This window comes from Passer montanus, unplaced genomic scaffold (genome assembly GCF_014805655.1).
Source record: "Passer montanus isolate IOZ18808 unplaced genomic scaffold, ASM1480565v1 scaffold22, whole genome shotgun sequence".
NCBI classification, from domain to species: Eukaryota; Metazoa; Chordata; class Aves; order Passeriformes; family Passeridae; genus Passer; species Passer montanus.
Window position 1 is genome coordinate 2,585,975 of NW_024366815.1, and position 19,074 is coordinate 2,605,048.

The window sequence follows — 19,074 nt, forward strand, 5'->3', positions numbered from 1 at the left end:
AATTACAGAGTTTCATCTGAGTGTCTGAAGTTGCCATCTTTGTACTAGATTGGTATGAACTAAGAATGGTAACTGTCTGTTATGACCAAGTTGAAGATGCGTATTGTTGTTAAGCAATTTAATTTGAATCACATAATTCAAACTTAAACTTTAGATTGTAAGAGGAAGATTTTTCCTGCAACTCAAGTAATCTTTACATAGTATGGAGTATCATCAGCAACTCCTTGTGAAGATCAAGAAACCTACTGAATAAGGAGAGATATCATAGGTTGTATCTAATCTACATTTTTGTATGTTAGGAAGGAAGGAAGATGTAATCTTAAATAATGTCAGTAAAAATCTGAAATAAGTCATTTCAGGAAGGTATGATGTTGACTTTCTATGTTCTTTTTCTGTGCACAACAGTTAATGTTGTCAAGACAATGGATCTTTACTTTAGTCTGGATTAAAAAGTGAAAGCATTGTTTCTGTGTACTCGTATACTTCAGGCTTTTTAAGGAACAACTATAGTAAGTGTTGGATTTAATACGGGTGAGATTCCACTGAAAGTTGTGTTGAGGTCTTTCTTCTTTCCCTGTATAACCCTGAGCTGAGCCATACTGGACAGCTAAGTGTAATTGCTTTGTAGAAATCAGTGGCTTTCTGTCTAGTTGTGTGTCCTGTCAGGTTTAATTATAATCATTTGGGATTTTCAGGCTACATTACATGTACGGAAATCAGTACTTCTGATACAATATGCTGGAGGCATTTCAACACATATATGTCCTGTAGTAAAATACACCATATAAATACATAGAAGACAAGCATGTTTCATAATTGTTGCACACAAGATTTTACAATTATTTGCTTTATGATGCCAAATAAAGCCAGGATATAAACACTGGGTACCATTTCTAACCTAGTGTTTAGTACTTCCCTTGAACATCTTAAAAATTACTGCAGTGTTGTTGGGTACTACAACCATTTTAGCAATATGAGGTATATAATCTGGCCCTAATGCACTTCTTTCTTCTGCCATAAGCTTTAGATAAAAGAATATACCTGGGTGAAGCATGAAGGAAGGAGTGTTTCTACCAAGCATGGACCTCAAGTCCATGCAATATAAATGTATCTTTTCCTCTTTCCAGATGCGTAAAGTCACTTTAGCAATTTATCCTCATGTCACATTACATAAAATTGTGCTGCTATAAGAGAGCCTAAATGTTAATGTTTTGAAGGTAATTTATGGGTGGCATGGGAGAATTAGTAATCGAAACAGTAATGGAATTGGAACCAGCTGTGGAAGCTACATAGGAAATTGTTCTTCCTTCCTGCAGTAACAGAGACATGCTGTAATTTTTAACCCTTGTCCCCCTACCTTCACCCTGTGTTGCAGATCTTCTTTACATGACTAGCTGACAAACACACATACACACACAGAAAAAAAACACACACACACATATACTTTTAATTCCTTACACTAATTATTTGGTAAGTTTGTGGGCAACTGCAGTCATTGTCACTAGGTGGGTTACACATAAATTTCTGTCTCTCAAGATCCTGAAGTAAACTTTTGAATGAATATGTTTCACAATAACAGCTGTAGAACTGTTGAAAAGTGGAGTCTGTGGACATCTCTCTCTCTCGACCTGTAATGGTTTAGTTTGCTGAAGGTAGTGATTTGCTAAGACCGTAGGGAATGTGAAAAACTTCACCATTATTGCTGAAAACCTTATAGCAGATTCCTTGAAATAGGTGTTATTTATTCCCATTTTTTCAGATAAGGAAACTGAGGTGTGTAGAAGTCAAATAAATAGCACAGTTAAAGGTCAAGGATTGGTCTTCTACACCAATGGTGTATTGTTTTGATTTTGGTCATTAAAACACAGTTTAAAAGAGTTGGCTTGCTAATGCAGTTGCCATTATACTGGTATAGAGGTTGTATTATCCTGATTATGAAAGTCTATGCTAACATGTTCACCAGGAGTCTTACAATGAGCTCTTTAAATAAGGCCCTTTTTGATAAGAGGAAAAATGGATTTTATTTCAGTTGTAGTAATACCGTTTCTGTCTTAGGTAGCAATTCCATATATTGATTATATCTTGGTTTTATCGGTTTTTTAAGTTTTGCTGAGCCCAGGATTGTATTGCTGTTGATAGACTTCATTTCGGTGGTTACACAACTTTTCAAAAGAAGCTTTAACACTTATTGTACTGCATATGTAATTTTAATGTACTTCTGTGGAAGTACCTGTAACTGAAATTGGGTTTTGCTTCATGACTTACAAAGGCTTACTAGCATTTTTGCCTTTTAAGTATATAGAGGGGAGGAATATTTTTTTGAAAAAACATGTTCAACTTTGTACGTGTTTCTGAATTGTAAGATACTTCATAAGTACTTCTATTTTGACAGCGGTTAAATCTAGAGAACAGTAAAGCTATTTTAAAGAGTGAAAAACATCTAAGTGTTCATGGTTTATCTTGATGAGTCAGGTGTAAGAACTTCATGCTCTTTATTCCCTAAAGTTTGCCAAATGGTGGTAATGATAAAGTGTCTGTGTAGTTTAGATAAAAGATATTTTGGAGCAGGTTTAATGTAAATAATTAAGTGAACTGGCTAGCAGGCTGAAAAATGTTATGCATTAAAAAATGTTAACTTCAGTCTGGTTGTGCATCCTATGTTTTGGTTTCGGATTCTTTGAAGGGTGTCTTTTGTGGCATATTCCTTGTGGTAGAAATCCCACATAGACTCTGTGGTACAAAACTATACACAAGATGAATATAAAATAGGTGAATGTCCAATCTGAACTAAGCATTTGGCACTTTTACTCCAAAGACTTAGAAGTTCACAATTATTTGTCCTTTCTGATTTCATAATTAAGCTATGGTTTGGAAACCTCCAAACCTGAACAGAGCTTTCAGAGTTTGTTTTATTTCTCCTCATTGTCAGCTGATCTATGGTTGTGTGAGTTGTTTTACTGTTGCAGCATAAATGGAAGTATTCCATTATGTTAAAACAAAGTGCTCTATTCAGCTGTAAGGAATAACCTGAATAAAGGATATGCCTGACTGAAAATGCTAGAGATTTTTTTCATTCCTAACATGTCAGGTAGCAGTAATGTTTTGTATTTCTTTATTGTAGTAAAACAGTGTCTTGACTGAACATGGGTGCTTTTTGGTGGTATGTGACAGTTGTACATACAGTTTCAGCAAATTTGAAGTATTTCTATTTATACCCATTTGCAGCTGAGAAGGTAAAGCTGAAACAGGTGGTTATATGAGTGGAATGTAACTGGAATACTTAAGCTTCAGTAAACCTGTCTCCCAGAAACTGCAGAGGAAACTTGAATGAGGCAATTTGGATTTAAATCAGTTTTATTGATGATTATAACTTGTTTTAGAAAAGGCTCAAGAGAATTTCTTTGGTATACATTATGAGAACAATTCCCAGGTCATAATAATTAATTTAATATAAACTATGACTTCATAAATTGCAGGCTTGTTACAAATTTAGAAATTTATCTGAATGAGATTTTGGAATCTAGATGAAAAATAGCAACCTCCTGAAATGTGTCTAAAAGTAGGTCCTAGAAGATAGATCAAGTGGGCTTTTTGCTGTACTTCAGAAGTATGCTGTTTATCTCTAAAAATGGTGCTTGCAAATATGCTGAAATTCTATTTGTAATACCTTTTCTAAACTGCTTAGCCATTGGAGTCTTTTCAGAAAGGGATATGCTGGTAAGTGGCATGAAAGAGAAGGGGAGAGATAATTGATGTTACCTGTTGTGTCATGGCACAGTCTCTGAGTTAGCATTTGACTCAACATCTAATAAAATATGTTGTGTCTGTCCTATGATAACAACAGAAATTTATTACTTTTAGGCAGTCATGTTGGAATAAAGATTTAATCTAAGGTCTTTTTCCTTGCTGGTTGAATCTGACAAAACACTTTGGTTCAGATCATATGAGAAAAATTACATGAATCTGGGAATTAGATGACTCCGGGAGAAACTAGCCACTAGTACTATTTCCATGTTGAATAATTGAATTTACATCCTGTTGGTATTTGAAAGGAAGTTCATCTATTTAAAGCACCTTTTAATTTTTGAGTGTGCACTGAAGCAGTATCTACTAATTCACTAAAGGAAAGAATAACATCTTGATCTTCCTATACTTAAAATTCAAGATGTAAATATTCTGTGATGTTTTGACTTACCTAAATTGAAGGCTGGAAACTGGTAACAATATAATTTTGAAGGGCCCTTCTGATATTTCTGTTAATTTTGAAGGTTTTTCTGCATTCATCATGCAGTTATAGTTATCTATGTTTTTCCATGAGTAATGGAGATTTTGTTATTTTGTGGGAATGACAGCCAAGATAATTCATAGCATAGCATGCATCCTCCTGTTTTCCAGAATGTTTTCCTTTGTCTTCAGACCAAAAATTTAGATAATACAGACTCATGTACCTTGATTCACCCAATATAATCAAGGCATCTATGCTAGAAATTCAGATGCTTTGCTCTTTCCTGAATAATTCATGAAGAGGAGAGGTTTCAAAATACTTTTGGTTTTTTCGTACACTGGTTCTTCTTCTTCTTTAGTTATTTACTTATTTTTGGAGGCTGTATAGGAAGTCTGAAGAAAGTTGTTTCCATATTTAGATGCATCACATTTAGAAACTCAGATTATAGGAATCTGGGCCAAGCTGAGTTTAATAGCATGCAAGTTTGCATGAGAATACATCTGTCAATTCTAACACCTAAAAGAGAGGAAATTAAAAGTAGTTGAAATGTCCTTTCAAATCTGTATGCTTCCTTCTGCATGGAAGTTTGTGGGTAATGCACTCCTGTAAACCCAAAAAAATTTACATTTTTCTGTTGCTGGAGAAGAGCATCTTACCCATCTCTCGTATTGTAGTTTTTAATACTTTGTCTTTCTCTTGAGTGTTCACTTGTGGAACCTGAGTGTATATCTTACGTGTTTATTTTGAGTTTAATTTACAGAGGAAAAGAGTGAAAAATTTGACTTGGTATACCTGCCTATTTTACAAGTAGTGTGGTTTTAATCAGGGCATGACTGTGGAACAGAATGTGACATCACTGTGTGTTTGTTTGAAAAACAGGTTTAAAAAAGAACAGAAAAAATAAATTAGGACACTTACTACTGCCTTCACCTTTCACTGCTGTCATGGAAAATTCATCTGGGTGCCTAACAGCTGAAAACATTTAACTAGTTTGAAAAGAGGAATGAGGGATGTTTTCTTCCAGATTTGTGAAATACATCCCTTAACCTCCTTTTATCTTTCTTCAAATAATGTTTCAGACTTAATATTGAAGAACAGAATAGGTTCTGTTCTCTCTGTTCATCATCACTAAAATAGTTTCTTAATTTCCTTCTTGCATATTGAACTTGCATATGAAATTGGATGTGAGGTAGAAGGGAAGAAACTACTTTTTGTGGGCCTGAGGTTAATTCCGATGTAAGAAGGATGCAAGTGTCCCCTTCTGAAGTTTTATGGACTTCTAGAACTTCTTTACACTGAAAACAAGGGATGTTTTAAGGGTTTTAAGTGTTGTGTTTTAAGAGAGAGAATACTTGACCTGTAAAACAAAATATTTTGATACGGATAAGCAACAACAAGCACGAGTTGAAGCCTTCTGCTATTCATATTAACATATGGTTGTGCCTACATACTTTAGCACTTGGACCATATTTCTTTGGTGGTCACGATAAACAGTGGTTTTTCTCCAGAATTCACTGGATTTCTGTGGATTTTATCTGTCTAAACATTACAGGCTGTCCATGGACTCTCCCTCTCTGTAGATATTCAAAACCCACCTGGCTGAATTCCTGTGTCACCTGCTCCAGGTTGGAGGGGTTGGACTGGATGATCTTCAGAGGTCCCTTCCAACACTGACCATTCCATGTTTTTGTGAAGAGCTTGTGCTGTTGTACCTGTCTGCTTTGGGAATTACTGTGTCAGATATTCCATCCTTTCTGTTGTGATTGTTGATGAGTGGTCTGCCCATTTTTTTTGTCCTAAAAATGTTTTAAGAGCTTTCCCTCCAATATGTAACATAATTTACAGTATGAACATTTTTATAAGAAGATATTACATTTCTCTTTTTAACTCTTCGCTGTCATCTTGATTAACTTTCTTAATTGCACTTGTGATTTTGAATGCTTTGCTGAAGAAAATAGCAGAGGGATGAATTTGCTAGTATCTGATTTCTGCACTGTCAGTCTGTATGCTGGTGTGCAAAATAAAAGTCTTTGAAAGGGTCTCAAAGTTTCCTGTACTTCTTGCCTTGCCCCTCAGCAGTGTGACATTTGCTTTTCCATGCAAATCAGGAATTTTCTATGGGAAGAGAATAAGCTTTAATGAAACTTTCAAGAAAACATGAGCATTTATGTATTTAAACAAAAGGCACAAAAATAGGAAGTCCTTTTTTCTTAATTGCCAGAAGGCCTGAGATTTGAGTGATTAAAACACGGCCTTCTGTAGGGGGACCTTTTTTGTGGAGAATTAAGTTCTTAAGTAGATGGTCGTACTTGCATTACTGTTTGTTGCTAGGGTTTGTTGTTCCTTTTCCATTTCCACCAGCTGTTCCTGCTGCCCATGTAGTATTCCAGTCATTTCCATCTGTCTTCAAATAAGGCAGTAATCATCTGTGTCAGACCACCTCTGTGATACTTGTTCTGCAAAACCTGTATTTTCACTAGAAATAGAGACACGTCTGTGAAGTGTATCTTTTGCCTCCTTCTCATCATTCCTGCCCATGAACAGACAGCATCTTCCCTGTGGAGTCTATCAAACCAGAGACCCAAAAGAGTAGGGTGTGTGTACCCTTGGAGCTGAAGGGTGTTTTTAGTATAGTAGAATCACTTAGAATTATTGAATGGTTTTGCTTGAAAGGTACCTTAAAGACCATCTCATTCCAATGTTCCTGCAACTAAACCAGGTTGCTCAGAGTCCCATCCAGGCCTGGTCTTAAAAACTTAGGGACGGGGCATCCACAGCTTCTCTCAAAACTGTGCTAGTACCTCAACACCCTCAAGGTAAAGAATTTCTTTGTAATATCTAACCTAAACCTACCCTCTTTCACAGTTTAAACCTATTCCCATTTGTCTTAATGCTACATGTCCTTGTGATAAGTCCCTCCAGCTTTTTTGAGGCCCCCTTCAGATGCAGGAATAATGTTTGCCAGGGCCTTCTCTTCTCCAGGCTGAGCAATGCTCCCTTCTCGCAAGAGAAGTGCTCCAGCTCCCTGATCAATTTAAAGGCTGTCTTAAAGATATTTAAGGTAGGTAGTAGCCAAACCAGCTTTAACCTTTTCTCTTACTCAAGACAGAGAAAGTGCTCTGCTTTTAGTTCAACCAGCTGCAGTTTTGCATTTTTTTCTCCATGCTGTGCCTTAGCTCTGCTCTCACAAATGGTAGTCTTTTCAAGTTTTCAGGAAGTCAGTGTTTCAGTAGAGAACTGAGAACAAAGGAGCGATCCAGACTTTTTTCCATGGCAGCATATGATCTTGAAGTTCTCAAAGAAGACAATTGCAAACACAGAGAAAAAAAGATGTGCTTTTTTCTCGGTAAATTATCGTATTGTATGTACCCAGAAAAGTTCCTATTTAAGGGCCTGATGTGTGAAAGATTACCTATAGTTTGTAAGTTTCTTTCATACAATATAATTTCCATTTATATACAAACCTCTGGAAGCTGAACAGTAGAGGTTCTTTTAGGTATAAATGCATCATTTTTCCCTTCTCTGGTTGACCATGAAAAAAGAGTAATTTTGGTTTATTCGACTTTTTGTTTCTGTCTTTGATTTTTCTCAAAACATTCTAGGGAGACTAATGTAGTTTCAGCCTTTGGTCGCTAGTGGCATATTTTCTGAGTATTGTTTGAGAATAAGGAAGCTCCCAAAAGTAGCAAGGGAAAAAAGCCATCCACAATATTTATTGACAGTGGTGCAGTAAATAGAAGATTGTTGTTAGACACAGGAGTATAACACTCAGCTAGGGCTGGAATTCCCTGAAAAAAATTGAAACTCCATACTGCAGATGTGATGCTGATTTTCAGTGTCCCCTTTGCAGAAAATGCTTTTAAGGTAAGACCGTTCATTTTGAGAAAAAACTGTGAACTTGTAGAATACTCTATTTCACAGATTTAATATATATTAATCTTATGTCAGCCAGGGAATTGAGAATTTTTGTAAAAGTATTAGGAGATATGTCAACACCATAACTATTTTCATCTGTTTGTGCTGAAGCAGAAATTTAAAATATTATCTTTTCCTCATGGGCTTTAAAAGAAAATAATAACAGCAGCAACAAAAAACACCTTGGAAATCCTGTGAAGATTTTACCTCCTATAGTTTTAATCACTATACAAATTTTGTAGAACAATATTAGTGAAATCATATAATCAGTTTGTGTAAAGTTAGCATCTGAAATCCAAGCAACAGCTGAAGTCCTAGAAGTGCAGGTACAGTTCAGGCAAACTCTATCTTGACACTTTTTTCACACTTACAGTAATATTCCAGTATACATGATATCCAGATGTTCAAATCAGTCTAAATGTATTAGCTATATTTCCCTTTCAAAGTGTGGGGGAAAAAAAGGATTTTATGGCATTCATTATTCTTTGGAGTGTAATAACTGGAAAAATGCAGTAGTGCTGGTAGTTACGTCTGTGTGCACGTATAGGCATGTGCTGTAGCACATTAGAGATACAGCTTTCTGAGTTATTTAGGAAGTTCATGGTTAACTAAAATAGAATAAGCCACCTTGGTTTTTTGTAAATATTTAGCTAATTTGAAGATGTTATGCCAAGATACGTTCCTGGATGTTGTTATCTTAATTTTTTGTTTTGAATAGTCTAAACAGTTACTTTAACTGTCAGGCATCCCTTGGACCCTGCAGAGCTTAGCACCAGTAGCAGTCGCCAAGTGTCTGACTTTTAGGCTCAGAATGTTTGATTTATCAGGTGGCAGAATATGTTCCTGTCTGTTTTTCCTCTCTAAAATGAGTAGCCAGAATACTGTTCAATGTGAGTGTGGTGTAAAGCAGAAATGTTTTCATATTAGTGCTTCACCTCTCATAAAAAAGGGGATTTAATTATTGTCACCTGAGGGAGCTAGCAATTAAAATAAAATTTGTTCTAGATAATTTTGTTTTTTAATTTTTTTTTTGGCTTACTGAAAGACCTTTGAAAGTAGTTAAGTACCCTCTGAAAACTAAATTCAGTGCTGACACAATATAGACATACAATACCTACCTTGGCGGTAAGTTACATGGAATGAAGAACTGTATAATTCCAATGCAGAAAAGCAACCTGGCAGTGATTAAAGTAAGAATGCAGCAATGATTTCTGTGAAAGCTTTTGATTCACAAAAATAGTACATCTTTTATTGTGTGTGATGGCTGTTGTGGGTGATGGCTGTTGCTTTTCACACTTTGGTTTTTATGGAATGTGCTTGGATGACAAGTGCCGGCAATGGCTGTTGAGCAGTTTTTTGCATCCCAAGAACAGCAAATACCAGTTTATAGTGTAGGGAATGATGGAGCATTGAAAACTTAATTTGTATTATAATTATATCTTTGTCTATGTGCTTTGTAGTGTCAGTTGAACAATAAACTAATTTTCATAATCACTGCTTGACTTGGGAGTTTTGAGCTACAACTGCTTCTCAGCTTCTAAACTACAGAATCTGTGAAAGTGTCTCTTGGTTCCATGTGGGCTATACCTTATAGGATGTGGTGTAGTTACTGGTAAATATTTGCTGTTACCTTGTGGTGGCCTGACCTTGGCTGGATGTCAGGTGCTCACCATGCTGCTTTATCACTCTCATCCTCAGCAGGATGGAGCAGGAGAAGATGGAAAAAAATGCACATGGATCGAGATAAAGGCAGATTAATGAAGTAGAAGTGAAGTCCACCCTGGAAACAAGGGAAAGCAGAGGATTTATTCTCTACTTCCCATTAGCAGGGGATGTCTTGCCACTTCCCAGTAGGCTTCATTGAGCAAAGTGGTTGCTCTGGAAGACAAATTATGAAAGCACATGCACAGCCTCCATGCCCTCCCTTCTTAAAGACCATCTCATTTCAACCCCTCTGCCATGGGCAGAAGCACCTCCCACTAGACCGAGTTGTTCGGAGCACCATCCAACATGATCTGGAATGTTTCCAGGGATGAAACATCCACAGTTTCTCTGGGCAACCTCTGCCAGTGCCTAACAGCCCTCAAAGTAAAGAATAGTGCCTAATCTAAGTGTACTCCCTTGTAGTTGAAAGTTAAGAGAAGGATAGGTGTGGCTAAACCAAAGATAAGGAAATTTCTAGTTTTGTCAGAGAAATAAAAGATGGAACTGATAAAGAAGATAAAAAAAGTATGAAGGTAATCAGCCTGATGCTATAGAGACATTTCTGTGAAGCATGAAAAATAGTGAAGGGATTGGCAGAGATGGATAAGATGGAGATTTAATGTGTAGTATAAAATGTGCCTAAAATTATTTTTAAATCATACTTGGCAACAGAAAATTATAGCAAAGATGTTAGGCATCAAGAGGACAGATAGCGTCTGTTTTAGGAAACTGGAGTGGTGCCAGATGAAAAAGCATTTTGAGGGTAATGATTCACATGACCTTTGTAGAAAATTGCTCAAAAGTACTTGAGTACTTCCATTACATTTTTTTCTGTGTGAACTAATATCTTCCAAAGAGAAAAAAAAAAAAAGAAAAAAGAAGATATTTTCATATCTTAAGATATTTTAGTCTTAAGACAGTGTCATATTTTTAAAACAATTATTTATCAGTTTTGGGAGTCTATTCATGCAAATAAAAATGTGAAATCAGTCTCTGTTTTGTGATTTTACCATTTCTTCTCCTCATGTCACTACTGGTGTGAAGGAAGCCTTCTTACTTTTACATATATATTGCATTAATGGGGGTTTTTTTGGGGATAGTACAGTTTTCACAGAGGTGGATTTTCTTTGTTTTCCAGAACCCTGTCAAGAAAATCCCAGATTCTCATGAAATTACACTCCAGCATGGAACAAAGACAGTAAGTGATACCATGTTTTCAACTCTTTGTGCTTTTCTAGAACTGTGCCAGTCTGTGAAATAGGTTAACAAATACTTATCAGCTAAATTCAAGAAGCAAATCCTTGATTTGTTATTTTAGTTGGTTTCTTTTCTTAGTGCAGTTGAATGTATGTTTCATGACTACCTCTTCAATTTCTCGTAATAACCTAAATATGGCTCCATTTGACTCAACTGCAGTCTCATTTTCATCAAGCATGGTTCTCTGTAATTGTTAGAGTTTTTCTTCTAGGATAGACCTTCTTAATATGTAGACATGGGTCTAATCTAGACCTTTCTTTGGTCATGGGTTTAAAGGACTATGTTATTGCCAATGACTTCTTTGCAGCTAAGTACTTCATTTTATTTCAATCTTTTAGTGCCTTTTTATACAACATTCTCAGTTTCTTGAGATCTTGTCCTTCCTTGTCTGTGACTGCATCTTTTCTAGTTTTTGTCTCCTTTGCCTTCTTTTAAAGAACCACAACGAGCTTGGAAGTATCTTTTTTTGTTCTCTATATATCTATCTCTGTATCATCACATCTTCCAATATAAATTCAATTGTTTTTGTGGGCTGATTGACCTGTAAAAGTTGCATTGCACAACACTGAACAAAATAGAGTGGATTTTTCTACACATAGTGCATGCAACTGCTTTGCATATTAATTTCTATGGATAGTAGGTTTTGCAGAGTAGTGAACTAGTGCAAATCAGTTTCCCATTTTACATGTAACAGTAACTGCTTCTGCAGTATGTTTCTTGAATACATGACCTAACAAACTTTGTTAGGTAAATGTTTCTGATTTATTTTTCTCTATATTAAACCAGTAAATCTTTTCATGGCTTCTTAGAGAGCAAGCTCATATTATTTCTAACTAAAAGGCCTTATAAAGTGGAAGTTACAGTTCTGGAAGACTTCTGAGATATTTTGACTGCAGGAGAATGCAGCTGTCATCACCTTGACCAGAGGTGAATTGTAATGTGGGATATATATAGCACAGTTGGATTAGACTGGATGCAGTAAATTAAACATATTGAAAAAAAAATCTATTCTGTAGAAGGGCTGTCTTCTTTGTTTTTGTTTTTTTTTGGTTTTTGTTTTTTGTTTTAGAACAGTGAAACCATTTACCCCTGACCTTAGACACATAAAGATGGGAATAACTTCATATCTTGATTTTGGTGTTTTGCCCCAGTATTTTTAAATACAGTCTTCTCATTATGTTCATACACTGTACTGTATTTCAGCTAACCTTATATATCCCATCTGTACCTCTTCAATCTAGTGAATGTGGATTTGATGATGACTCTATTCCTGTGCAGCTGAGAAGTCTCAGGAAAGATTTCCCAAGCTAGAGAGTCTTCCCAGAAAACTGATTAATTTCCCAGTTGTATTGCTTATACAGTGTAATAGGAATTACTGTTCCCAATGAAACTTCATATATATTTTTTATTTCTCATGGTACTTTTGATATATAGGTGGGTATGAGAAAGAATATGAAATATGTGCTTTCTAATACCTCATTTCACAACTGCTCCCTCATATAGAAGTTACTGAATGGAGCACTTGAGTGTTCTGATTAATCTGGAGACGCCCATTTTTTCTGCATGTCAGAAATCATGAATGAAATGGCTAGGGTTCAAAATTTCCATTTAAGTTGTAAAAGGGGCATATTCTTTTTTTAAATACATAAGAGATTTCACATTTTAAAAGATTTCTGCAAGTGAATGCCTCTGAATTACAGCAGAACATTTAGATGAAGGAGGAGTCAGTTGCCTGGTGAATAGGATCATCACTTCTGCCACATCTTGGTTTTTTTGAAAGTACTATTTTCAGACAGTTGGGTATACTAGTATTCGAAATACCGTGAGGTACCTGTGTTATAGAATCACAGAATTTTCTAAGATGGAAAGAGACTCACAAAGAAGATCAAGTTCACTTCCTGACCCTGCACAGCACCATTCCCAAGAGTCACACCAGGTACCCAAGAGCATTGTCCAGACACTTAGTGAACTCTGTCAGCTGCTGTGACAGCTTTCATGGGGAGCCTTTTTCAGTGCCCAGCCACACTCTGGGTGAAGGACCTTTTCCTAATACGTTTCATCAAGAAGGACTCTGTGAGAGATAGTATCAAAAGTGTTACTTATATCCAAAAAGATCACATCACCTGGAATCCATTGATTAACAAGATGGCTTACCTTGTTTTAAAAGGAAATCAGGTTTGATAAGCAAGGCTTTCCTCTCATGAGGCCGTGCTGGTGGTGACTGATGACAGTGTCCTTCTTCTTGCCCTTCTTGAAAACTGGAACCACTTTCATCAGTTTCCAGTCAGCTGGGACCTCTCCAGATTCCCAGGACTGCGTGAAAGTCATCAAGAAAGGCTTTGGAATAACATCAGCTAGCTCTTTGAGGATTCTCAGATGAATCTCATCAGCCTGATCTGAATATCCATAGCCTGATACAGGGATCCACTTGGAGCAGCAGATCCTGCTCAATTTCAGGATTGGCTGGGAGTTGATAATTTTCACAGTCATGGTCTTGACCCCTCCTGTCAGAAGACAGAAGCAAAGAAAGCTTTAAGCATCTCTGCTTTGTCTCTGACCTCTTTGTGAAGTGCACATCCTTATCCTGTAATGGGCTGGTATTATTTCTATACTGCCTTTAACCATTAATATGCTTGAAAAAAAAAAAAAGTTCTTGTTTTCCCCCATGATTCTGGGCAGCTTGAACTCCAACTGAGCTTTGGCTGCACAGATTTTCTCCCTGCAGCATCTCTTTGGCTGCAGTAAGCAGCATCTCTGTATGTATTAGTGAGCTCTGTCACCTGACTTTGCTTCCACTGGACATATACCTTCCAATTTTGCTTTACTTGCAAGAGAAAATCCCTCCTCAGCCAAGCCAGGCTTCTGCCTCACCTGCTGATTTCCAGCATTGGGGAATAGCCAGTTCCTGCCTTAGGCGGTGATGCTTAAAAAGTGGTCAGCACAGAGCTGGTCAGCAGTAGTGGGAACCTGTAGAAGACAACTAAAAATGAGTCTTTGATAAGATAATAGCTAAGTGAACAGTTTCTCCATGAAACTGGAAAAAGAAAACTCAAAAGAAGCCCATACTAATTCACTCATTTCCTTAGATAAGGAAATCTAAATTCTAGGGAAGCAAATTGTCCATCTTAAAGAATAAATTTTGTTCATACAGGCTGTTTTTATTGGGACAATTGTTTCTGTAGGTTACTTTTTCATGAACTAGTTTCCATGCTTTAAAATATTTTCTGTGGGAACTATTCAACAGTTTATGTAAGTTTTAAAAGTGTCCATAACACAGTGTATATAGATGTATACTAAAGCTTTGAAAAAAAGTACAATAGTAGACTGATATATCTTTGAGACAAGTTTTTTTTTGGTGGTATTACTATGTGTCTGCATTAAATCATTGTTCCTGTCAGTACTTCTCATGTATACGTGTAAAGAAGATACATATAGGTAAGCATCTTCTGTGTAAAATTCTTGGTATTTTTGTACATCCATACACTTTTTAATGCTGTTTTAGACATCTGAAAGTAATTCCCCAAGTTCTTTTCTTCCCTGAAGAAATTCTGTTTTGCCAACCTGTAGTCATGACATTATTCTCAGGCATTACCCTCCACTCTGAAATGAAGGGTTTTTTGTCTTTTATTCTGTATAAATAGTGTTTTTGTTTGATTGGGGTTTTTTTCCACATGGTTTTCTATAAGTCCAGTGTTCTTGGTGCATTCTTTTTCCTTCAGAATTTTCTGATTTATCTCTTTAAATGCTTTTCCTGACTACTACTATTACTACTACTACTACTACTACTACTACTACTACTACTTCTTTATTGTGTTGGAGACTTATCTTTCTTCTTACTGAAGGGTTTTTTCAATGTGATGATTATCTATCTGAAAAAGGTGGGATGGCCCATTTTTTTGTTTTGTTTTTGTTAAAAGTAGTCTACTGGTTTTTCCCATGGACTCCATTAAAACATAAGCATGAATTCCATATGAATTTTATCTTTAATGAAAACTTCTTCAGGCATTTTAACATTTCAGACTAGGTGTAATTTTGAGTAATTAGAAAAATACTCTAGTTTTATATTTTTTGATAGAACTTTTCATCACTCTCTTATGTAGATAACTTAATTGTTTGTGAATTAATCTCTTGGTAGCTAAATTAATTTAATACATTGTCCAGCTAATCCTATATTTGAAACCATAATAGTAAATACGATATTTTCACAAATGTGTAAGGAAAAGAAATAATTTTGAAGGTAAATGATTTCAAATAATTATTTTATGTAATTTCTAGTGAAATGTCTTCTATTACCTTATTTCTCCATTTAGTGTTTTGAACACTACTGTTTGTTTTAGTATATGAAATACTATTTATTGTACTAGAGAACATTACCATTCTTCAAATAGAGAATTAAAATAGATTTTCAGTAAAATTTTCATTTTACTTGAACTGTGATTTGAGAATAACATATGAGAATAATAAGCATAAGCATTCTTTCATCAGAATTTCTAGTAGCTCTGAGAAGCTGGTTTTGTATATAAAAGAAATTGGTTTTGAGAAGCTACTTTGATCTGTTTTGTTACAGTAGTATATTTTTTAAATCTGTGATTTAAAAAACTTCAAGTTTATACCCTATTTTATTCATATGTTCCTTTTTCAGAAGAGAAATTTAACTAAGCAATGTGTATATGCACAAGAACAGTCTTAAATAAACTTAGAATCTTTAGCTGGTGAATGTTAAACACTATTTTGTTACCTTGCTGGAAATATTGTTTGTAATTTTGATAGAAGTGTAGAGCACAATTTTCTTCATAGAAACACTTAGCCTCATTTTGCAATGAAATTATTTGGAAATAAACACTGTAAGCTAATTTTTTCTCAGCTGTCTTCAGTGGTTGATTCAGACGATATAATTGCTACTTCCATTCTTACTGCTACTTCAAAAGTACTATGACTTTATTCAAGGTAGTGAAATTTCAAAATGAAAATCTAATTAAGATGTTTTAGTAAGAAACCACTCTGGGTTGTTTGAGGCTTGGGTTTGAGTTTCGTTGGTTATTTTTTTTAAACTTTACTAGCATTTTTTATTTTGGTGAGACCCTGAAGAACTGTGGAAGAAATAAAAAACCTGAATTATTATAATTATAATTTTTTTTCCTTTACAGGTTTCTGCTTTGGGGTTGGATCCTTCAGGTGCTCGTTTGATAACTGGTGGATATGACTATGATGTAAAATTTTGGGATTTTGCTGGAATGGATGCCTCTCTCCAAGCTTTTCGGTCACTCCAGCCTTGCGAATGGTAGGCTTGAAGGCTGCCTTTTGCACTTAATGTTTCCTGTTAAGCTCCTGGTAGAATGCACAAAAGCCTTGTAAGACAGCTCGTTTAAAAGGCTCTTGAATACCAAGGAATGCGAACCTAAGAACCTGGCTGCTTATTTCTTTTCCTGCTTTTTGCAGTGACTTGCATATTTTCCCCTTTTGGGAAGCTACAGATGGATTTGCCAATGCAATTGTTAATAGCACATCAGAAAAGGAACCCCTCAAAGACAAGTTGACTGTCATAGTTTAACTGACATTATTAGAATACACTTTTTATATATATTCTGCTTACATAAAACTAATTAAGAGAAGAAGCAAGTTAAAACTGTTGACCCCTTTGTGCGGAGCCTCTCTAGTTCCTCCCACGATTTCTGAAGGGAAGGAGTTGACCCCTTTGTGCGGGTCTCTAGTTCTCTAGTTCCTCCCACGATTTCTGAAGGGAAGGGTAATTCATTCAATTTTCATGAAGTCCTCTGTTTCAGAAGCACTGGTCTTTTGCATTGCAATGATCACTGAATAACAACATAGTGTGAAACACTGTCTTTCTGAAAGAAAAAAATATACTTATTTACATTTATTTCTATGTTTCAATATATACAAATTGAAAAAAAAATACAGGAAGCATTTTTAGAGAGTTATTTCCATATTATCCATATTGTTCATTGGTAATTAAGAAATTAAGTGAAGTGAATTAATTTAATTATACCATAGAGAACTGGAACTCCTTCAACAGTAGTGCACACTGAACTATCTGAAAAATATATTGCATAAAATAAAACGCAGTGGTTTTAGCAAGGTACTAAATGGTACTGGTGTCTGGATGATGTGGTACAGTTTATAAAGTACTTCTGTGTGATTAAAAAAAGGATTGTAATTTATTATACACAGAGTAAGTAGTGCTCAAAATGTCTATTTTTAGTCATTACTGTCTTAAAAAGCGCTACAGCTGAGTTTCAGTCAGTTTGAAAGGCTAGAATGTGTATAACTGACTATAGATATGCCAAAAATCTAGATAATGAGAGATGAGAAGAAGTCAAGACTGTTATCCTTAACAGGAGCAAAATAGAAAGGGATTCTACTATTGGTCTGAAGTGTGAAAAATTGGAAAAACAAAATGTGTGATTTGCATTATGCAATTCCAATCTCTTTGACAGACTTTGACTTCTTATAATAAGCTGACAAATGATACATTTAGTTTAAAAACATAATTAAGTAAACATGCCACTTAGGAATAAATAAATAAATAAATAAATGTTTCCACATATAAAATGATACTCAGAATTTTCTGGCATGAGTTTCATTTACATGATTACTTAGCAGGATATAATTGGTATTGTCTTTCCTTTGGTGTAACTGAGGGAAAGGAGCTGACACCCTTTACTCTCACAGTAGGAAATGATTTTAATGAAGTATTTTCAAGTTTAGCAGAAGACTGCATTCAGGTTTAGTAGTACTTGCTAATAATGGTGTAAAATATAAATATTGTATAAAAACCACATGTAGAACATATGTTAATGCTCTATTTAAGGGATAGCTTACAGATAAATAGGAAAGCTCCTTATAGCAAAAGACTATAAATACATAAAATATAAACTTAAAATGCTTGTTATTCTTGACACTCTTAATTTAGTGTGTTGCAAGGATCTCATAAGTATTTTTATATAAATGCTCTTTGTGAAATTCTTGCAGTTTGAGTACATTGATGTATAAATAAAGTGCTTAAAACATAAACATGAAGTAATATTTAAAATAGACATGACTGGTGTGAAGTTTGGAAATTGCAAATATGATGCAAGTCTCATGAACTAATTTTGGGGGCTCAAAAATTATTATTCAAATATAGCTTCTGTATCTTTTTCTAAACATAAAACTGGAACTATATCTGTCTGGTAAGAAGATGCAGCTTCAAGTTCTTTCATGCTGACATTGAGACAAGCTGGTGAACACTATGTGGAATATTATATAACTTGTGTCCAGGTGTATATATGTTCTTATATTACTTTTTCACTATGAAGTTTATTATTGAAGGGCTATTAGCATTCACAGACTTGAATTTCAAAGAATTCTGAGGAGTTGTGGTATGGAAACATTAGGTGTTAGCAGAAATCCAGATCTGGAGCCATAAATTTAATTTCATTTTAAAAAGGAAGGAGCCTGAGATCAATTCTGTTTTGTCAAGGCTCCATTTTGTAGCATAATATCAGGTTACTCTCTTAATTTCTCCTTGGACTTGTGATGTAAAGTTAAAAAAACCCCCAGCCTGACAAAAAGCTAGTACTTTCAAGCCATACCTTGGTGTTAAACCAAAAGGAAGTGTAAGGCAAAGCTGTTATGTGTGTAGAAAATATTTGTGTCATGATTCTACAGGTCCTGGTATAAAGTGCTGTGCACATTTGGCAATTTTTAAACCAAATTTTTTCAGATTAATGCTGTTAAAAGGGACTGTTTTATAAGTTTCCCAAGACTTTTGCTATAGCATTAATAAGAACCAAAAATATTTTCTTAAAGAACTGCCTTTGTAGAGCGTCACTTTTGGTCATGTTCCAGTAAATATCAGAAAAGTGGTAACTTCTGTCACTTTGCAAATACTCTGCTTATAGAAGCAATTTTTAGACATGATTTTAGAAGTTACGTTGCACAGTCAAGACGGTATGGGTTTAGCTTTTTTTTTT

The 19,074-nt window shown here is 35.2% G+C and overlaps 1 protein-coding gene across 3 annotated transcripts in view; it reads left to right on the forward strand.

Annotated features, from left to right (window-relative positions):
* The window catches only part of WDR70 (WD repeat domain 70), a 126,512-nt gene that overhangs the window by 24,186 nt on the left and 83,252 nt on the right, over positions 1-19,074 (forward strand). For all 3 annotated transcript variants that reach the window (XM_039709748.1, XM_039709750.1, XM_039709749.1), the window contains exons 6-7: positions 10,983-11,042; positions 16,249-16,382. In XM_039709748.1, the coding sequence (XP_039565682.1) occupies positions 10,983-11,042; positions 16,249-16,382 (194 nt within the window). The remainder of the gene's footprint in view (positions 1-10,982; positions 11,043-16,248; positions 16,383-19,074) is intronic.